General features: G+C 43.5%; 2 protein-coding genes across 2 annotated transcripts in view; one reads left to right on the top strand and one right to left on the bottom strand.

Moving 5' to 3' along the window:
* Positions 1–21,447, bottom strand: part of ADAMTS18 (ADAM metallopeptidase with thrombospondin type 1 motif 18) — a 77,641-nt gene extending 56,194 nt beyond the window's left edge. Inside the window, exons 1-3 of the mRNA XM_054640593.2 lie at positions 21,271–21,447; positions 21,034–21,112; positions 18,828–19,144 (exon numbers count right to left, since the gene is read on the bottom strand). Coding sequence (XP_054496568.1) covers positions 18,828–19,144; positions 21,034–21,112; positions 21,271–21,372 — 498 coding nt within the window. The 5' untranslated portion in view covers positions 21,373–21,447. The remainder of the gene's footprint in view (positions 1–18,827; positions 19,145–21,033; positions 21,113–21,270) is intronic.
* A 408-nt stretch (positions 21,448–21,855) lies between these two features.
* The window catches only part of LOC129125247 (hypoxanthine-guanine phosphoribosyltransferase-like), a 100,090-nt gene continuing 98,898 nt past the window's right edge, over positions 21,856–23,047 (top strand). Inside the window, exon 1 of the mRNA XM_077185211.1 lies at positions 21,856–22,356. Coding sequence (XP_077041326.1) covers positions 21,856–22,356 — 501 coding nt within the window. The remainder of the gene's footprint in view (positions 22,357–23,047) is intronic.

The following is a 23,047-nucleotide window of genomic DNA, read 5'->3' as shown; positions in this document are numbered from 1 at the left end:
ACGGTTTGAGAGATGGCTTATTGAGCCCCTCTCAAGTTAGGGTCACAATGTCAATGCTCTGGAAAATATAATCAAAATGAGCAAATTAAGATGTGAAATTAGGTAGAAAAAAATGACAAGCAGCATATCTGGAAAGGAGAAAGGGGCTGAATTGCAGAAAGTGTTGCTGAGGTGAAAGATACTTTTACCCTCGGGAAGCATCAGGAGCAAACAGCCAAGCCAATGGCAGTAAATCATGGCAATTAAGGGAGTTCCTCCCCTCTCCACTCTGACCCACAGACCCTTTTCTGGGAGGTAGCTGCAGAGGGGACAGCAGCAGCCACAAGGCTGAGGGGCATTTCTGCCTCTTTTTGTCCCCCTGAGAAGGGCACGTCCAGAATGCACTGGGTCAATGGAACAAGCTTCTGAGACACCGTGACAGAGACACAATCCCTGATCCACCAACAAAAAGTGAAAAGTCTGGACCCTAAATCCATACACAGATTGTTAAATTAATGACAGACTTTTACAGAGTGTTAAGCACCCAGGAGCTCCCATTGAGCTGAACATTGTCTGTGCAAGCATTTCCAGAGTGCTTTTATACCAATTTGGGAAAGAAAATGTTCTGGGAAACTAGTGAGAATGGACTCTCATGAGGTTTCCAATAATACACATGTATTATTGAAGTCAGAAATCCCACGAGTAAAACTCAGGGCATGTTCATTTTTGATCCTCTCCCAAACCAGGCAGCACAAAGGCATGTGAACACACTGAAGGGAAGAGAGAATTTCAGTTAACTAAACTTTTCCCTAGCTTTTATGTTTGCCAAAAAAATTCACCCATCCTCCAGAAAAGCATCAAGCCTGTAAATGGGCAGTTCCTGATGCTGGCCCCAGAGTCAGGGAAGTACAAAGTGATGTTTTATGGGACTGGGTCCTTGGCTGATGAGAATAACCTCAGCAGACCTTTACTGATTTTCACCAGACTGGAATACCTGGCTCTGTACCACACCAAATGTTTAGGTTAAGTTAATGGCCCTTATACACAGTAAAATATTTTTTATCATGAAAGAAGCATTAGAATCATTGGTTGCCTTTTCTGACTTGAGAATTGTCAGCAGATGGCATTTTCCTTTAGAATCTGACTCAGAAAAATAACCCAATTATTATGTTTTCTAACATCATATAGATTTCTTGCCAATGTAAAATGTTAAGGGTTCTTAACAATATAGTATTTTATTACCTGACGATCTGACAGGAGGAGAGTACAAGGTTTAAATTGCCAGTCTGAGTTAGCCATGAAAGACTACTCTGTTTGGTTGCTCAAAAGAAGTGCTATGCAGAACAGTCAGCAATTAAAACAAGGTAACAAAAATGCATGTCTTTAATTATTCCTATATGAACAAAGCCAGAGTTATCTCTGAATAGTGCCTTTGTATTTCTGCAGTTGACTGAGCTTGTTTCAAATGTCTTTATGCAACCCCCTGTCAGCATATGGCAAATAAGGAAATATTCTTATTTGTTCCTCCACTTACGGTAATTGAACCAGTCACATTGGTATTTAAATGTATTAAATTGGTATTTATTGCAGGGTAATGAGATATTCTAGAACTAACACAAAGTTGATTGCTTTGCCACAGATTAAATACTTGCTTGTCAGTACGTGAGCTCGCTCATTTCTCATGTTTTGGGTTTAAAAGAAAAGCCAAAAACCAAAAAGAAACCATCCCAGGAGCAGGCATGATAAATGAATAGAAGAAAAATACTAATTCAAACTACAGCATAACCACACTAACTATACACCAATAATATTTAAGTGAAGTGCCAGAGGTTTACCAAGTTACAGTCAGGATCACTTCATTTACAATTCCATCAGTGGGGCTCTTTGGCTCCCTAGAAAGGTTTTGGAAGGCAATTAACTAAAACCAACAGCTCAAATTTGGCCTTGGTAGCTGTACAAGCACTTGGGTATGGCCCGTTTAAGCAAATCCCTGCAACTGTAAGATAAAATCTAGAGCTTTTATTGGTTATGACAGTTCTAAAATCCATCACAAAGCAAACAGGAAACAGCAGGATTATTTAATGAGTGCATTTATGCTTCACTTTCCCTAAAAAGAGGCAGCCCACTATTTGTCGTGTGCTGACAGTTGATTAGTTACTTAGGGTACCTCAAGAATAACAGAAAAACTGACTCCAGAGGGTAGCTCAGTGTGTCCCCTGAGCTAACACCCTTTGTAACTAGGTGCACAGCTTCAGAGAGCACTCCAGGTGAGAGCAGGATTACCTTTAGAAACCTCCAAAAGCACAGGAAATGCAGCTCTCTCTGTCCTGTCATTCTCTGTAACAGCACAAAACAAAAGTACCATTTACATCCCTCTTAAATGTCTGAAATGTGCCTTTGAGATGCCCAGATCTTCAGACAGGGCAGCGTTTCACCCTAAGGTGGGTTTGCTATGAATTATTTATGCTGCACAAAGGATTAGGTGAAATGAAAATGTTCTGGCAAGATTCTCCTCCCTCTTTGTGTACAGCTAATCAGTTTTACAGGGCTGGAGTTCAGATGTACCAATATTCTAGAGAAAGTGCATGCCTTCTTAATGAAGCTGCTGCTCCTGGAGTGGTAATAAAGGCAAACCCAATAAGATTAGGGCAGAGTGACACTGAAAATGAACAGCTTAAAAAAAAAAAAAACCCAAAAAACCAAAAGAACCAAACAACTGATGATATATAACTAAAAATCAGTACTTGGAAATTCCTTTTCCATAGGTACTTAGCATTAACAGATGCTTGCTTGAGTGTTTCTGATCAGCAACATTCCTCCCTATCAGGCAGGCAACTCCAAACTTTAAAAGTCATGAATCAGGCCTTGTAGGAAACACAACTATAAATTATGAGATTTTTTAAAATAATGCCAAAGGGCTTCAGTGTTTTATTTTCTTTCTGATTTCTTGAACCATTTTCAGCTGAGTTTTTAAAAGCTTTTTTTATCCCTTATAATCATGTATACTAGAATCAAAGTTGAGTGGGGTTGGTTGTTTTTTTTTTGTAAAAAACCAGCTTTTGCTGTGATGATGGGACTTTGGCAGCTGGACCCTTAAAAATATTTCATATTGTAAGTGAGAATTAGGCAAGGCTTCATACCCCCTCTCCCTTACAGGACACCCTGTTGAGTTTGCAGACAATAGAGAGAGAAGACACTTTCCCAAGCACTGAGACACCACTTGGAGCTACCTGATGGCAGAACCTTCCCTCAGGGTGGGACTCTGGGCTGCAATGAGTTGCACCCAACTGCATCAAAGCCCCAAGCAAATACTCTCCACATCTGGTGGTTCCCTACCCATACCCACATTTCCCCAGTGCAGATCCTCCAGATACCAGCTTTGCCCTGCCAGAGCTGATGCAAATGAATTTGAGGGGGCAGAAGATCTGAGCCTGTCTGACCTGGGATAATTTGCATTCAAACAAAATAAATCCAGCTCAATTCCCATAGCAATTTTGCTTTGCTATGAATAGCTCAGGCAGCTCCAATAACGAGGAGCTCGGGTTACATCTGATTGCCAGCTGTATTGCTTACTAAGAAGTTAGGTCAGTGCTTCCCAACCTTTTAATTTTCCTTGTTGGAGTATACATTGCTATGGATTAGTTACATGAGAGAGTGGTCACAAGGAACTCTGTAGGGAGCAAAGTATCAGCTTTGCTGATATTCCACATACACAGACATATCCATATGTTGAAATATCTATGTGGGAAGGAGAAAGGGAGTGGAACAAAAGAGCTTAGGACATTAAGGGATGGAAAACAAGAAGCAAAGATGGCCCAAGAGTGAGAATGTCAGGCTGGCGCCTGCGTTATCTGGATTACACTCCCTGCTCTTCAGCATTTCAGCTTCTCTGTTCCTTATTTATCAGTTTCATAGGCAGGATTCTGTAATCAATGTAGAAAATGCTCATGAGGAACTCGTGAAGGCTCACATTTGACCCTGGCTGGGTTGTTCTGTTAAAGTTCTTCCACCTTGTCTACTCTAAGCTGCAGCCCCAGCCTTCAGGATGCCACCCCCCAGCCAGAGCTGTGATCCAGGAGCACAGGGACCCAGAGCACAGCCAGGTGTGTGCCACCCCACAGGGCTCCCAGCTGGCACTGCCCACAGACACTGTCCCCAAGCACATCCTGGACAGGCTCATGCCAGGTGGCCCCAGCACTGAGGCAGAAACACTCAGCACAGCCAGCTCTGGAGGGCTGGAGCTGTGCTCACCACTGGGAATTCCTGTGCCATGGGGCTTCCTACTGCCACATGCCCTTAGAGGAAGGCTGGTACTTGGTGTCCAGCTGGGGATGGAACAGCACACAGCCACTCCCTCTGCCCAGGCTGGCACCACTGTGAGAGGCAGAGCAGGGGACCATCAATGCCATCCCCTGCCCTTTTGCTGCAGCAATCTCTCTGAAGCAGAACAGCAGCCTAGGCGTGTCTGAATCTCTTCTTGCTGCCATGAAAAGGTACAACAGTAACACACTGAATGTAATTCACACAATTAAACCCAACACACAAGGCAGCAGCGTCCCAGAAATCCACCATGTTGAAATAAGACTTCATCCTTTTCTCTGTTTCCCATAACATTAAAAACCTGCACAATGGCAACTCCACTTCCATGACCATACAAACACCCTCAGGATTCAGGGCTTACTTTACATGGGCATTTAAATAATTATTTACTAAGATAAATGTAATAAGATACATCTACATTCCATGGCATGGAAAAGCCTGGCATTTGCAGGCCCTGCTTGCACTCACAAAACCTGCCTTCACCATATTACACTGCCAAGTGTACCCTGAGTCCAGAGAGTCTCTGTTTCCCTCCTTGTAGCCAAATGCCACCAATCTGCACTGCTCAGCCATTCTACACCCACCTTGGGCCTGCTTTAAAGCTGTACACTCATTCACTCCTCTCCCACAAATTAGCCTCAGCTTCTATTTTAAGGGAATGATGCCCAAGGGTGAACGTGCTATAACTGCTCTGCTGGAGTAAATGAAAAACTTTGCTAGTCTGTGACAAATCCAGCCAGATTTCCTGCTTTTAATAATATTATAAATGAAAGGTTGATGAAAAATAATTTTCAGTATTATTTTCTAAATCTCTGTAGTAGAAATAACTCTGATGACATGCAAAACCCACCACAACAAGGTCCTGGTTTGGTATAAAATAAAACATAATGCCACAACTGTCTTAAAATGGACACAGAAATACTACTTAATACTGGCTCAGGTTGTGGTAAGGTGAGGTAAATCCATTTTTTAACCCAATGCATCAATTTACACCTCCTGCCCTGCTGTCTGTGCCAGGGTTGGAGCCCAACACACAGGTCTAAAGCAGCATTTGTGTGTTAAACAATGACTTCCAGGTATTCAGCCCCACGTTTGACTTGGAGCCCCTGAACAGGTCTGCAGAACTAAACTGCTCATGAAAGGTTACACTGATTTTGCCATCATCAGACTTTAGTACAAGCATCTGAATTATGCAACTGTTTAGCAGGGATGAGTGTTAAGAAAACAGTGGGAAAAAAGACAGTGTGGGAGTATTTAGTTGTGTCTTTTCAATGAAGAAATCCATTCAATTATGTGTTATGTCAGCAAAGCACCATTTGCCAGGGTTTTCATGCAAGTGAACAGCATTTCTTTACAAAAGCATCTGTTCAGTAGAGTGTTTTCAGCACAGTACCTTACATCTAAGGCTCTCAAAGTAGTCTCTGGATCAAAGCTCAAGGTAGCCCTGTGATATTCTCTGAGATCTGAGGAAACGGGAAAATGCAAGTGGCAAAGGGAAGGTAGTGCCTGAAAGCAACTTTGTATTCTATGTGATATTCTTTGCATGAAATTGGTCCTAGATAACAAAATATCAATGGAACAGATGTTGCCACTATGTTAAACAGGACAGGCCTCCTGACTGAAATGAAGATACAGTGAAGACAAGGGAGATATTTGTTGACAGCTCAGAATGCTGCAGAGTTACAAAGGGATGGTTAAAAAAATTGCATCAGCAGAAGATTTAGGAGGCAAAATTTCCTAAGCAGCCTGACCTTGTTTCTGCAATGAATCTACTGAACAGTAGGTTAAGCAAAGGTCAGGTTAAGCACAGGTTAAGAAAAAAGCTCCAAGAAGAGGAATGTGCTGCTGGGGTCACAGAGGCTCTGGGACATCGGGGAGTGTGTGAGAGTCACAGACACTGCAGTCTCCATGCAGCTCCTGCTCCCAGGGCCTGGGAGTGCTCTCTGCTCCATCCTGGCAGCACAGGGACCTGAGCTGGCTGCCCAGCCCAGCCAGCAGTGGCAGAGGTGCTGCACAGCTCAGCTGCTCCTGCATCTGAGCCCCGAACAGGAACCAGGACAGCTTGCTCTGCTGAGAGGTACCGCATGAGTGGAATAATTAGAACATCAAAGCACCCAACTCCCATAAACAGGAGATAATTTGTCTGCTTTCATAGGCAAGAACTAGAAAAGGGGACATGAAGAGTGATAAATGTGTGGTCCTCCCACTCCAAGTCTCTCTGAAGCTCCATGTGACCTGCACAGCCCCTGATTTATTACTCTCAGATGGTGTCTGCTCTGCTGCAGCCTGTCCTCAAGCCCCATCCCTCACAGTGGTGTATCCCCAACTTTTCCCCAAAATAATCTGGCTGCTCAGTGGCCTCTGAAGGGGCCCAGCCTGCCCCAGGGTTGCTGGCTGATGGAAGCTCAGCCCTCCTCATGCCTGCACACTTCCCTACTGGAAGTTCCCTGTGCTTTAGGAGCTGCAGTGCAATCCTGCCACTTCCCCGTGTGGATTTGCCCGGCTTAACACATCTGACCACAGCCCTGACTGCTCCTGCAATCCATCTGGATCATCAGTCAGTCCCTCCACCTTTTCTTCTTTCCAGGTGGTAAGGCAAACAGAGGAAAAGCCAGAAGGAGCTCTTGTGAAACATTTCCTCTCTTCACAGCATGTTACACCACACACTCCTCCCCCTGCAGAAAACCAGCAGTGTTAATGTGCTAGAGAAGTAAATTAGGCACAAATAGCACCATGGGGAACTTAAATATTTTGAGTGTACACCATATAATCAGGAAATGCCCACCCTCTTTATCTGTTAGGAGCAAGGAAACTGAAAGCTTTGTAATTTTAAACTGCCCATCAGTTGCTGTGAATCGGTCAGGCATCTTGCTGGGGAGAGGTAGCACACACAAGAACACTGGCAAGATAACAGAGGGTTTAAGCTACACTAGCTAAACTCCCCATCCTGTCAGAATAGTTTCAGCCCAAGAATTCACATTTGATCACCCCTCTCCAGGGCTTCTCTTTATGCACCTCCACTGAGCCCCTCAAAAGGACTAAAATAGGACACTGATCATAATTTTTCAGATTATTTACACTAATTCTTACAAGATTCACCAATCTGAAATAAAATTGGTTTTGTTTTCAATAGCAAATAAATTTTATAAAATACTTTACAGATTTACAGTGACTTATTCCTTTAACATATTTTAACAAATGATAAAGGAAATCATGTGAGACTCATTCACATACATCCTCCACATTATAAACTTTTGCAATAAACCTATACCCTCCATTTGCTGCAAAAATTAAAGGCAAACTACAACAACCTTCTCTTTAAAATGCAATTCCTGTCCTGCAAGAAGCACAACAGTGTTGCTTTAAATCATAATAATAATGATTGAACAAATTACTGAACAGCAGAAAAGACTACAGCCACAAACAGCATTGTCATGTGCACTCTTATAGAAAAACAGATATATTCATATTTCAGATGCAGTGGACACTGAATTGCACTGACTGTTGCAAGATAAAGATTTAATAAAGAATAGGCACCAGTTCAGTGCATTGGTATAGAAAAGAATGAATCAGTACATAAATTCTTCTTCCTCTTTATTGCCAGTTAGGTCCAAAGGCCAGGCTGTCATTAAAGGATGTGGAATATCCATGGAGATATTTTGGAGCATATGGGCACTGTTCTGAGCAGGCTGATGGTGGGCAGGGAACATTCCCAATGGGAAATACTCCCCATCTTCTGCTAATCCTAACACAGGAATAGGGCTGTGGAGGCAGAAGGACCTTGGCTTTGCACAAATGCTGGCTTGCAGAAGACTGACCTTCATTCTGTATGAATGACATTTCCTTCTGTTTTGTTTCTCACATTAGAGTGGGTTCCTGACTTTCCCAAACTGTGGTCTTTCAAATGACTAAATAAATCATGTGAACAGCTACAACAAAAAAATATACTATTCCCTCAGCCCTCGAGCTATTTGCAACTAATTTAGTGTTGTGGTGCTGTTCTGAGCACCAGAAAGCTAATTTTCAAGAAATGCTTGGAAAATTAAAACAAAAATAAACTTCTGATGGCACTATAACCCAAAAGCTGGGAACCTGTAAACAGAATCAGTGCAGTACTCAGAGGCCAAGAGCACAGTCTGGCACATTTTTGTTCGTAGCTTTAACTGGTAATACATGGTAATATATCAGCCCTCTCTGATTCAGCTGCTGGCCCAAATTGTCCTTTCCTTGGTATTTCATCTATCCCACTGATGGAAAACACAAACCTTTGTCACCACAGCATTATCCTGATGCTCACAGCCATGGCACCACCTGCACCCTGTTCTGTCCCTGGGATCAGGCATGGTCTTCATTACCCAGACCTGCAGGGCTCTGTGCCTCAGGCAGCTCAAATGACCACCCAGCTCTCTCTGGTAAACACAGGGATCAATTAACCGTTTCTGTAGCGTGCTTCCCTCTCTGCAATTACTCAGCTTTCCTACCATGAGCAGGAGATGAATGAGGTCTTGTCCCCTACAGGTGTTCTGTGATGATATCTGATAATACTCCTTCACAATTTCACAGCTCAAAACCTGCCAAGTCCATCTCCTGTCTAACAAGGACAACAGGCCTCAAAAGGCACCATCCTCTTTTATTCCCATCACCAGACTTGACTTTATCAGGACGGGATTTGGGTTAGGCCAAATAAACTCTTTACATTTCCTTGTGGCTTTGCATTTTCTGGTGGCCATTGCGCTTCCTTTGCTCCTCATTGTGGGGATGCTCTGGCAGCAGAGTGGAATGACAGCACTTGGCACCAGGGCACTGAAACCTATCTGGCAACTCCATGCCAAGCACTTGGGTGCACTTTCTAGCAGTAGTAGCAGCATCTGACTCTCTGGAAAGTGCCTGAGCTCCTGCCACGTCTCACTGCTGGCTGCTCTGGTGTGAGCAGTCCATGAGAGCAGCAAGGCTCAGCCTGCAGACGGGGTTTGCCCTCCAGCACGCTGTTTGCCTCCATCTAACTTCTGATTCAGTGAAATCTGATTAGACAGCACCACCCTGGAGTATGTCCAACAAGCATTTCGGGGTCCGCCAGGAGCAACAGACACGTTTCACTTTCCTGATGAGCCAGTGGTGCCTCCCCTTTTCAAAATATCTTGCTAAACCAAACAGCAATTGCAGCAGTGTATCCCAAAAAACTGGTACGCCTACTGACTCAAGGGCCAAGATGATGCAGGAAGGAATTAAAGACACTTCCCAAGGCCAGGTTCAGATCCAAAGCAGTCAGCAGAAAAGTTTTTATTCACCACAAGAAGGTTTAGATGAAGCCCATCAACCAGCAAGCACCTGTCAATGAGAGGGACAGGGCTGCTGCAATCAGCAGACATCAGCAGCTCACTGCTCTCTCAGCTTGGAAACTCTTTTTTCCTGCCCCTTTGCTCAAGCTTTTGATGCTTGGGGTAGGATAACAATCCCACCACCAATATGTGATGTAGTGTAAAAAAATATCCATATGGCCTCCAGCATGGAGAGAACCAGCTGACAGAGTGAGCCCAGAGCTCCTGTTGTGGCAGACTGGTCTCCACAGTGGTTGCAGAGATGTTTATTACAAACAATGAAATGTAGAGCAGCCTAAAAGGAATTATTCTTTATCAGAAAATGTAACAAAAAAGTGAAAACATGACTGAAACATTTTTCTTGTATATGCCGTAATCATCCACAGCAGACTGCAAAACAAAAATAATCTCTGCCCTAGTCCAAGACTGTTATTTTAACATTTAATTTATATTTGCATCTAACAAAACAAGTAACATAGGTTTCTGTCAAGTGCTAACAGGAAATGGCACTGGGTAGCTACTTTATTAGAGAAGTTTAAACTTTCCTGTCTGATGCTGCATTACAGCATTTATAGCTATCCTTCACCATGACCAGCTGGTACTTTAACAGCAATATTAATTTCAAATATTTCTTGAGGTTTAGTCTAGCCTAATTTTAAGGCCTACTAGTTTGATAACTTCTTGCTAAAAAAAAAAAGTGCATAGCATAAGAGAGGTCTGGTCAAGAAAGAATTATTTTAAAAATCTTTTAAAAATCACACAAAGATAAAGAAAACCTCTTTTTAAATTCATGACTTAGAACTGATTACAATCTGGTGTTCTATAAATCCTGTATCTCATGGCAAGGAAAATGTAGGTCTGAAGAGTAATCCATGTTTCATTAGTTTGTGTACTCTGCCACAGAATATAATATTACGTTCTGAAATTAGTCAGAAGCCACACTGTGCTGCAGAGTATGAAAACAAAAGTGAGGGCTCAAGCTAGGTCAAGCATATTTTGTATAAGTCCATTAAAAATCTCATTCCATTAATATTAATAAAGATGTTGAGACACAAAAGTCTCTCAATTAACATATATTAGGCAGGCAGGCACAAGCATTCAAGTGATCCCACTGTGAACAGCAAGAATCCAGCCCTCAAAGAATAAAGCCCCAAGTGTGCTGTGTACAGAGTGGGGCAGCCTGAAATGCAAATGCCCAGGGGAGTGAAAAGGCAACACCCCATTGTCTCTGCAAGCAAATATCACTTTATTGCCTCAGCTTCCTCTTCTCTTAAGCAGGTTTGTTCTGGGCCTTGTTATTGCAGTAGGAATAACTTCAAGACCTATTATCTTTGTCATCCAACTTTTGTCTTTTCCCATTTTTTGGCAGTCACTAGCTGGGCAGCCACATATGAGATTCAGGAAAAGGGTTTTCATCTGACTGTAGAAGTTGTTTGCAGATTTCCCCAGCTTATGAACTAACATTGTAAAAAAAGAAATTAACTTGCATGTTCCAGAAATCACTCTGGACAATAATGGTTCCCACGGTACCAAGCTTCAACCATCAAGACTCATTCCCTCCCATCTGCCCTGATTATTTGACATTTCTTCACCCTCATTCTCGGTGACTTCCGAGCACGATAAACAATAAAAGGTTACTGATGTCAACCCATTGTGTGCCAGGATGTTGTTCTCATCAAACACAGAGCAGAGCCAGCCCTGAAGCTTAATTAATACATGTTTGTAAATTGTGCTGAGCTGCAAGGCTTTATAATTTTCAGGTTTCTTCTGTAAATGTTTACCTCAGAGCTTTAGTCAGTGCTCCACTGTCTGAACCCAAGATAAGTTCTGCTTCCATCAGCTATTCACATAGCTGGTCAAATCACTGTCAGAGCAAATCAATAGGAAATTCCTTTAGCATACAGTAATTTATGGTAGACCTGCAGCAACAGAATTGGGATTAAAATGGGATAAGAAAAGGCAAGAAAGAACCAACATTTCTGCTCCTAGTGACATGATCAAAAAGACAGAAGAAAAACTTGTTTGCAATGGAATTATCTGTTAAAATTCAATTCAGATACCACTTAAGGGCTAGTCAGAGCCTTTCAAAGACAAAATAAGTGTTTTTTGGGGAAAAAAAATTCAGGTCTGGGTTTCAGCTGCTAAAACTCACTGTAGGTCCACTGCCAGCTCTCATTGCAGAGATAATTAAGTTTAACCCCTCCCCTGCCAGCTCACTGGGAGAAGACCATGACAAAGTGAGGCACACAGAGATCCTGGAAAGCAGATATTTTCTAGAAAATCCCTAGCAGGCTCTATCTCTGTAAGTCAACAACAGTGCTAATCAGATGCAAAGAGCTCTAAAATGACCTTGAGGAACTGGCTGATACATCATGGGCATCACCACCGTGGATGCCTTTATTTAGCATAGTTCCAGCTTTTATTTTGATCCATGTGCTGCACATTTCCACAGCACAGGTCTTAGACCTCCAATCTTCCCTCCTGTTGCAGTACTGGACAGCAGTCCCAGTGATCCTCTCTGTCAAACAGTAGAGAACCTGCTGTACATCAGGAAGACAAACCCCTCCCTAAGAAGCTGCAAATTAGAAAGAATTATCATAAATATCTTGTGGACTTAAGCACAATACTGTAACAAACAAAAATTTGAGGAGCCAAGACACGTGAGAGACTTCTGGAGCTGGTGACAGGACTCCCAGTGAGCATCCAGAGCAGTTACAACTGAGCAGCCTACAGAGACTTGAAGTCAACTCCCAAGGGAGTGCAAGTGTGTCACAGAGCTGTCATCATGATCAGGGCCATGCTTCTGCACAGGGTGAGCAGAGAGTAAGCTTGGGAAAGCAGCACTCTTTAAGAAGAGTTTTGATGGCAGCATTTGCTCAAATTAGGTGAATTGTGTCGGGTCAGGGCACAACCAAGACACCTCTGTGCTTCCCACTCCTGCGCCCTGTGTCAGGTACAGATCTCCAGGAGTGGGCTGCTTGAGCTGGGCTTGAGCTGCAGTTTCACAGACTGTCCTTGTGTTTTGGGTAAACAAAAGCCTTTACACACCAGGTCTGCCAACCTGGTATCCTCCTCAAACACTTCCAAAGAGGAGGAAGAAAAGGGGAAAGACAGAAATTAACTCCTGCTTAGCTTAATTAGCGACTAGAAGCTTCTATTAGTTATTAAAATCTGCCTCCAAAAAGAGAACTATTTGTGATATCCAGCAGTTCCCAGCTGTGCAGAAGAGAATACACTGCCTCTCAGCAGCAGAGATGGTTTGGCCCACATGAAAATAGTGGCGCTGAAAATAAAAATCCTCACGACATCAAAGACATCCTGTTATGAAGGGGTCACGTCTGTGCAGGCAGGTCATCCACTCCTGACCCTCACAAGGACATTTGTCTATAATGGACTAGGCAAAGTGTGGGAACTGGGTTTAGTGGAAAGGCTTTGCTACAGCAAGAAAAACACTGATGTTTCAAGCACAGATAGCGACCGCTGATTCCTTTGGAAGTGATGATAAGACTGCTGATTAACAAGAAGTTCATCCTGGCCCTATCTCTGTACAAATGGATAATCCCTGTTTCTGGAAAACCACTCAAAGAGTTCAAGCAATGGTGCCCACAGAAGCCTGAAGTTTGGTTGGAAATACACCAATGAACCATTTATTTTCACACTCTGCTGCCAGCTGAGCAATGACAGAGCAGGCACAAGTGACAGAGGACCAGCTCCTGTGGACACTCAAGAGCAGTTGAGCAGCCACAGCCTACTGTGCTCAGTTTCCTCTATGTACATTCCAGGTTTTTTAACATAAAACAGGAAGAAATACAACTTCTATTGCTTTTTCTGCCAAGCAGAAGCAGATTCTTTCTCATCATTAATCCTCTTTAATTCCACTTCTTACCTATCAGGAATCAGTAGTGCCAAAACACCTGGGATAACACAGCCTTTGTCTTGCAGAGCTAAAGGCAGGGTTAAACAGAAAGCTTATCAGACAGATATGGAGAAGGTTGATCAATAACCTAATCACACAATTCATCACCAGTCAGGTCAATGCTGAGACCAGAAACACTGCCTTGTATTTTTCCAGCATAACCTAAAATATCCTCAAGAATATGACTATTTCCCATTGTCATCTCATTTTCCTGTAGAGATTTTTCTTATTTTCATATTTACCATAATATGGAGTAATGGAACAATAGTGGAAAAACTTTCACCAAAATAGTGGACAAAAGCATGATCCTGTAAAACACAGTTTGTGTTTTATAAAGGATGGAGATGCAATAGTGTGTGAATACAAAGAAAATCATAGAACTCCCATGAAAGAAGCTGTTCTTGTTGTGCTGGTACAATGGCAGAAAATATAGGATTTGTGTATTGGCTTCTGGGTGGACTAAAAACACCTTTAAGAATGAGAAAAAACCAGCAGCTCTGTACTTATCTTCTCCTCAAGGTCCCACTGGGCCAAATTTTGTTGTATTTTTACAGCTGTCAATTTCTAAAGGACCCTCAATGCAAACAGCAATTATTCTGTACTTTCACCAGCAGTCTGGCTCAACGAGTTTAATGGCAGTTTGTCTGCCTAAGAACCTTGGGATTTGTCTCAACATATTTAATTGGACTTTAAGTGTGAGCTCTAGGAATAGGAGGCTGCTGTTAGCATCAACTGAAATAATGCTAATACCAGGTGCAATTAAATGACTACAAAGAGTGGGTACATGAGCTGCCTGGCCTGCTTGCCTCTTAGGTGGTCAGACTGCATCAAGAAGCTTTAATTTTGTGGCTTCTTTGATACTTTGAGCAAAGCCCTGCCCTCAGACACATACACACCTCCCTCCATTGAATTAATACATCTCCTGTTTATCTCTCAGTCTATAACCCTTGTCTAGAATCCTCTGACAGCTCAAAGAGGAGGGAGGGATGAATCATGTTGCACTCATTCTCCTCCTTTGACTAGACACTAATAAACATAACACAGCTTGAGACAAGAGGCTCTTTATAATGACAGATTCCAACACATCTTGCCAAAACCAGAGGGGGGCACCACTACTTCTGACTGAGGTACACAAACCAAAGGGAGAAAACAGCCCAAACCCACCTCTGGTGTGAGCAGGTACAGCCTCCCAGGCCTCCGTGCCACTGATAAATTTATCCTGGGAGATAACACTGTGCATCATACGAAGGACCTGAACTGTTCCACTGAACTGAACTTCCTTTTTCTGACCCAAAATACACACACATCTTCCCTGGGATGGAATGGTGGGAGAGTTCCTTATGTTGGATAAACAGGTCTTTCCTCTGGGCACGCATTTTGTACTTGCTCTAGACCCTTCCCCTGTGTCCTACAGCCCACAAATGCTGGATAACAAACCCCTCATTCATTAGGGCCACCAAGCCCTAGGTTGTGTACTGGATTATAAACTTGTTTGACTTTGCCAGAGTTCATGTTCACAAGGGGAACGCGACTTCTGCTCCCAAAAGCACAGTTATAAATTACTTTTGAGAATGTCTCTAAATACAACTGGAGATCTCTGAGGTTCTCTTGTGTTCTGCCCTGATTTACTGTGAGACTGCAAACAACTCACTTTATACAGGAGATTCTGTCCACATAAACCTAAGGTAAGGAGACAAAAACTGGCCTATAAAGAGAGGCAAACAACACACTGTGATACAAGCTAGGAAGGCAGCAGTAAATCTTTTAGATGTCATCATGGAAGGGGAGTTAAAGATGGTGAACATAAAACAGATCTCCCTTTTAATGCAGATTAAATAGCACAAAGTGGATGAGAATGGGAAAGGGGGAAAGAGGTTGGAATATACACAACCATACTGAGTGGGTCCTAAAAAACCAATTTCTTATTCAAAGAGTGGCCAGCATAATCTCTTTCAGAAAAACCCGAAGAATCACAGTAGTCTGTGGATTTGGTATAGTCTGCCTCTCAATGAGCCACCTACAGGCAATTATGAGTAATAATAAATTGCTAAATAATAACTGTAATAAAAATACAATTACAGTAAGTAAGAATTAGCTCAAATCAGGATTTTGGGAAAAAAGATTGAATGTGGAAAGAACAAACAGTTTGAATTGGAGAATGCAAACAGGATGAAACAGCAAGACAAACCAGTAGCCTGGATATACCAACTGGGAGAGCACAAAGCACTGAAGGAAACTCCAGAAAGTCATGCAGGAATAAAACAAGAGGTTTATTAAATGAATCATGAAAAATCAGTGAAGAAAATTAAAAAAAAAAATTGCATTAATTTTTATTTGGGACACATTAAGATGGTGCTAAAGAGAGAAACTAGCTTTGCATTTACTAACATAAACTCATTGTCCCAAAGTTGCAAGAGTGAAAAAATGATCCCAGGGAGTGAGAATGCATCAAATAATATGTGAAAAAATGATAACTTCTGTGGAAGAAATATATCATGTTCTCCACAGAAGGTCCAGAGCAGAGTTTTCATTTACAAAACAAGTAAAAGCGCTGGGTTTTTGCTGTATAACAATGCTCCAGCAAGCAAAGGATGCTGACTGAAGCAGAAAAAGGGCAGAAGACAGAAAAAACAAGTTTCCATTTGAAAATTGAAGCACTTTGATGATGAAAAGTGGTAGCACTCACAGTAAACTTGTGCACATTCTCCTGAAATGCTCACTTACTCTATTAGAGATTTGTTCAGATAAAGATCCAGTTCTGCCTTCTGACACACCAAGAAAATTGTGTTGACTGATGGAAACATTTGGTCTCAAATCAACAAATCAGCATAAAAACGTGGGGCCTTCCTGTCAACTAAGCCATTAAAATGTAATATACACACATCTCTTAACAGATCTAGACCAAAGCAACAAATTCTTGCTCCTTTCCAGTGTTAAGTTAAGGTCATCCTGCCTAACAAGCCATTTCATACAGCCTCTCCCCAAAGTCTCCTCTGCAGCACTGGCAGATAACAGACAGCTGAATGACTGAATACTCTAGGTCATCCAAAAAATTAGATCAAAGAGTCCCCGTAGTCTATTGAAATGCAATTGCTTCCAAATCACATTGTGGTGTTCCAGGCTTGAAAGAATGGGTCACTGCAGCTTTATTGTAGAGAAGCTATTGCTAATGAAAGGAACAATGGAAAGATTAGTGCTACCAACCATATAGAAGAAACACCACTTTTGGTTTAATTGCAGTGAACAAAGCAAATAGGAAAGAAGGGCAACCAAGTGACAAAAGTAGTTGGTGCAAAAGGATATAGAAGCTATTCACAAGGTTCTCTTGATCAGAGCACAGCGTCCAGACTTAACATATGATTACTGAATTTGGATCCCAGGGAAAAGTGACGTGGGTGTCATTACAGACAGCTGACGACATCTTTAGGAGGACAGCCTTGTAAACTGAAGGACTCAGAATCCTGTTGGTAATTTGCCTGAGATTCATTAGGTGCACTGAAATTAATAGATGGATAGGGAGAGAAAGGAACAATTATACTTTGGGATACCTACCCTACAGGAGATTATTGTAAGTAAAGGTTTACTTCATTTGCCAGTTTAAAACAACAATTGAAGGCAAAAATCTATTGAACCTTGAAATTAATTTTAAACAGAGATTCTATTTGTTGATAATTTAGGTACTTCCATAATAAGTTTGTTCACACTACAATATTTATTCTCTTTTGATCAGTTTCTGGATCTTTTCTAAGTGAAGCTTACCAGTCATAACAACCTCTGTGTCGAGACAGTGGTAAAAGATCCATTTCATTCTCAGTTAAGATCACCACATTCTGTTCCTCTGTGACCTGAGGCAGGCTTGAACCTTCCTTCTCCAGACAAGACTTGACAAGCTCAACTTCACTTAGCTCAGAAAGCATGTTAAAAATCAAAACGTGGGCAAACGGGGGAGATCTCCCAAACTGTACCTGCTGTGTGTAGGTAGAGCACTTCCCATAGTAAAAAGACAAAATACTGCAATGAGTGAAAACAAGGTATTTTTCTGAGTAAATCTGATAAAAGGTGGCAGTTGTGAACATGAAGCTTCCATTAAAACAACTGAACACATTTGGTATTAACAGTTCAGCATCACAAACACAGCTTTAAAAGCAAAAGAAAGCTTCAACCCAGTTCCTGGCACCTGCTCCAAACTCACATTTGCAACTGTTCAAATGAACTGTTAAGATTACTCTAACCTGATGGGAGGAAAAAAATAAAAAATAAAAGGACACAGCATTCAAAATATAACCCAGACCACTTCAACCAGTTATCAACATCCCTTCCTAATGAACAGGCTTCTCAAGTCACTGATTCCAGTTTCAAAGGAAGCACTGGCTGTCTCAAGTGCTCCTTTCTGGTCCCGTCACACAGTTTAATAGCCCTCAGAGACAAGTACCTTTGCAAAACAGATTTCAAGAGGGTGACCCAACATATCCTCTGGACCTTTAGTCAACCACAAAGCACACAGATGACTTCATAGACTTCCCACTCAATGTCACTGCCTTCCTCTGCAGCCACAGCAGACAGCTTTGCAAGTGCAAGCGATTAAGCCTTAAAAAACATCCTTAGCTATTAATTCTGTAGACAATTCTCCTAAATTACATCAGTAAAGCCTTCTCTGCAGGCAATGAGCACTGTCAAATCTATTTTGAAAAAATCACCTGTGAATAATGATTTTCATGAACTTGGCTGACAGCCATAAATGGAAAATACACAATGATAATATTTAACACATTCATAAGAGATCAACTCATGAAGACCTGTAAACCCAAATAATGCTTGAATTATCAAAGGAAACAAAGGGAAATTTGTTCATAAGTCCTGCCAAGCTAGGAAATTCACCCTTCCTTAAATTAGTTGACAAACCTAGATATAATATTGTTTTTCACAAGCTTCTGGACTGGCTTTTTTCCTTTATTCACCACATTTCACAAAGGCAGGAAAAACTTTTACTTAAGAGTGAGCAGAAATGTATAAACTATCACAAACTGTAACAAATTGCTATGGGATAATTACTAGGACTACCAGCTAGTCTTGTTTTTTTTCCTGAAAGACTGTCATAAAAAATTACAAAGGTTTGATGCTGTTCATTGGCTATAATGAAGTCTCTTCTGTTAAATACAATAGCAACTAGTGATACTAGAAAAATCACAAAAGGGTTTATGGTGTCTTGACTATTATGTGAACTACATACCTTCAGCTACTATTGCACACACAAAAATACTTTTAAAGCTGATTTGTTTTAAATAGACACTTACCAAGCCTACACACGTAGATATTGCTACTGAAGAGGTGCTATCATTCCTTATAAATCCCTGGTAGAAACACTGCTCAATTTCATGGTCCTGAGAATTTGACAGTCCATCTTTCCCGAGTACCTGGACAATAAAACTGTTGCTTAAAATGGTTGAAGGTTTAAGCTCTAAGTGAAGTTCCTGTCCAAATGCTGAAAATTTGTAGTGCAAGGAACTCTTTGAACTCTGAGTTGATCTCTTTCTCCTAGTACTGTGCAAAACATCATGTGAAATGTACGATCCGCTGGCATCCACTCTGACAGGTGTCACAAACACATAATCTGTAACGATAAAGAGTTGGCCATCAGCTCTGGCATCCCACAAACAAGGCACTCTGACACAATATCAGGCATTTCCTATGGCATGGAGCATTCCCTCACTTTGGGGCTGGCCTGCAGGCTCTGTGTGTGCTGTCTCGCCTGCATAAATTCACCCCCGTAAGTCACAAAGGCTCTCAGCCTGTGTTTGTTTCCTTTGTGCCCCACTGAGAGGCACAGACTAACTAGCATAGCTGTGAACATTCCCACAACTGCTCCTCTGAAGACATTTGTCATCACCAGCAGATCTGGAGGTTTTCCCCTCCCCCTGTATTAATTGTTGTCAAATGTGAAGGCCGCTCTGGTTTGAGAGGCTTTTCCCTTCCCTAAGAATGCAGCAAATGTTGTATCACTGTAGGGGTAGCCATGACTGAGACCTTGCAGAACTCTACCACTTGTTCAAGTGGATTAAAGGATTAATTTATTAATGCCTTAACTGAGTGAGACCTCATCTCTTTGTAGTGACTTGATTAGACTGGGTTTCAAATTGTAACTGACCTCCAGCAGAAAGAGATTACATCCTACCTAATAACCTTTCATCAGCCATTGCTAATTGCATGTCAAAGAAGTTTATTGTTTTGGATAAAATATGCAAAAAATTACAAAACTGTTTTTGAGGAGAACACTCTGATCTACTCAGAACCACCCAAAAAAAGGAAGGTGAAAGAGACCATAATTCAGCTGGCTGTACAAGCAGGTGCCTCACTTGCAGTATATTACCATTGGTGTTGACCTAGCCATGCAGGGATTACCTGTGTCCAGGAACCAGGGTCTGAGTTTCAGCTGTTTCCTGAACTAGGATCTTTGCACCCATTCCTGGTAGCCTAAGAAATTATGCTGAAAAAACTGCTTCCCAACCCCATTTAATTTAATTTGTGAGCTGTGTTTCTCTGTGGACACTTAGAGTTGTCCATGCACTTGACAAGCAATTAATTTCTCTTCCTAAATTGAAATAACACCATCAAAAAAGAAGAAAACCCCCTCCTTTTTGTGTTGTAACAGATGTTGCAAAATCTCTCAATCAATCTCTTTGCCTGAATAGATTTTATTGGACACACATTAGGCTGAAAACGTAACCACTGACAGGTTGCTTTTCCTTAGACAGTGGAAACAATACATCAAGAGCTTTCACTTTCCTCGAGTGGTGTTAATCAACGGCAGAAGCTGAGGGCGCTAAGCAGGCTGGTGGCCAAAAAATGCAAGCAGCTGCTGGAGAGAGGGAATCCCCCAGTGAGCAGAGCACAGGGTGCAGGAGGGGTTTCCTTTCTGCACCCTGGTGTGGTTCTCTGTTGCACTTTGTTTCTGCTCACACACAATACAAAGCATATACTGCACTTCAAAAGTCCCAAAGCCATCAGCATCTACGTGCTAGCCACTCCAACCTGGGAACAAACGGCTCCTGAGCTCCCACTCACACGAGCCTTTTCTCTCCAGGTTTTTCCCCCCCCTTAGCCTGCATTGCACAGCTCCTCCTGCTCCCCCTCACAAATCTTTTCATTACTTTTGTCTCACTGCTTCCACAACAGACACATGAGGTTTTGCTGTTGTGGCTACACACACACACACACACATTCATCTTTCTAATCGCACATGGAAACGTGGATGTATTTACCATCTCATTCATTTGCTTTGCTGCTACATATTGTTCCTTTCAGCTTTAGCACACAGGGCTTAACAAGTTAATCCCTGCCCATGGTTCACCATCCCACAGTAGCCAGCCTGCTTGCACTTTATGCTCCCTAAACACTGTGACTTCTCCCCTCTAAATATTCACTCCACGAAAAAAAAAAAAAAAAAAGAAAAAAAAATCCATGCAAATGTTCACATACAGACACAGAAAGAGCTATACAAACCATGAGTCAATTCACTGATGCTGTCACTGGTTAAAGTTGCCGCATGAGACATGCAACAGAGGCAACACAGCTGAAGGGTCTGCAAGAGAAAGAAAAATTAAAAGAGAGAGAGAGAAAAGGAGCATTGGGTGAAGTTTGACAAGGCAAGGCAAGGCAGAAAGACAAGGCACCAGAAACCGCAGTAACCTGGTATGAAAGTACACTAGGCGACTGCAAAAGAAAGTGCTCTCGACCTGCCTTTACAGCGCTTCCGAGCCACGGGAGAGTCTGGAATTGCATGGAGCTGCCGCCGAGGATCGCAGCAGGTAAAGTCCAGACGGCCAGCAGGAGACAGTCCATGTTCCGCCGCGCACCTGGCGAGTGCTACCTGCTGCCCGGGGCGTGCGGCCGCCTGCCCCGCATGGTCACCTGGGCGCTGCCCCGCAGCCGCTGCGGCGGCCGGCGGAGCGCGGGGAGCGGCGCCCAGGTGAGCGCGGCCCCGGCCGCCCGAGCGCTTTAAGCCCCGCCGCCGCCGCCGCCGCCGCCGCCGCGGGGCAGCGCTGCCTCCGGCGCCGCGTCTGGAGCGGCCGCACCCGGGGGGCGAGCGGGGCGGGCGGGACCCGCGGGGCGGAGCGGAGCGGGGCCGGGCCGGGCGGGACAGCGGGCGGGAGGCACCTGGGGCCGGGCACGGCGGAGCGGAGCGGAGCGGCGGGCGGGGGGAGCCGCGCACGGCACGGCACGGCACGGCACGGCACGGCAGGGCGCACCTGAGGGGATGTGCAGACAGCGGGGGACCTGCGGTGAGGGGCACAATGGGGCCCGGCCCGCGGGAGTGGGCACAGGATGGTCAGGCTGGAAGGGATCACGGTGGATCCAGCCACAGTCATCCCAAGCACCGGGCACAGGATGGTCAGGCTGGAAGGGATCATGGTGGATCCAGCCACGGTCATCCCAAGCATCGGGTACAGGACGGTCAGGCTGGGAGGGATCATGGTGGATCCAGCCACGGTCATCCCAAGCACCGGGCACAGGATGGTCAGGCTGGAAGGGATCACGGTGGATCCAGCCACGGTCATCCCAAGCACCGGGCACAGGACGGTCAGGCTGGGAGGGATCGTGGTGGATCCAGCCACGGGCATCCCAAGCACCGGGCACAGGACAGTCAGGCTGGGAGGGATCACAGTGGATCAGCTGGTGCAGCCACGGTCATCCCAAGCACCGGGCACAGGGTTGTCTCCAGGCAGTTTTGGAATGTCCCCATTGATGGAGACTCCACACCCTCTCTGGACAATCTCTTCCAGTGTTCAGCCGCTGCACAGGGAAGAAGTCCTTCTTCATGTCCAGGTGGAACTTCCTAGGCATCAGTTTCTGCTCAGGGCCTCTTGTCCCATGTCTCTGGGCACCTCCAAGTTGCACCTGGCTCCATTCCTTTGGCACTCCTCCTTCAGACACTTCAGGTGCTTGGCACTATGTCTTCATACATTGATGAGATCCTCTCTATTCACAAAGATTCCCTCTCTTTACAAAGATGGTTCTGTGAGCATGCTGGGGGAGCACAGTCCAGGACAAGCCATGCAGCTTCCAATACTCACTTGGAGACAATGTGCTGTTATTTTCTATTATTTTTAAAAGCTGCATCATTTGAAAACAAAGAAACAAATCACACAAAGATGAAGGTGCCTGGGAAGTGAACACAGCTGTGACATGTACTGGACACTGATGTCCATCAAGGAGCTGATTTTCACACAGTGGTTCACACAAACTGAGCCAAACACAGCACCAGATTCTGGTCCCAACCAATGTAGTTGCGCTATTGCACACTTCTTTCTGCAGAAAACTTCAGGAAAGGATCAAAGATCCAAATAATCTAATAGCAAACAAGTATTGAAGTGGATGGGACTGGTCCAGGCTGGAAATCAACACAGAACTTGTTTCTGATGATTTTGGCACTTGGGAGAAGTGTCCCTCACCTCATGATCTCTCTTTTCTGCCAGAGAGTTTTCCAGTGTGTGTCTCAGTCTAATCTCACTCAAAA

The sequence above is a fragment of the Agelaius phoeniceus genome, chromosome 12 (assembly GCF_051311805.1).
Source record: "Agelaius phoeniceus isolate bAgePho1 chromosome 12, bAgePho1.hap1, whole genome shotgun sequence".
Taxonomy (NCBI): Eukaryota; Metazoa; Chordata; class Aves; order Passeriformes; family Icteridae; genus Agelaius; species Agelaius phoeniceus.
This window is presented reverse-complemented; position numbering and strand designations above follow the sequence as displayed.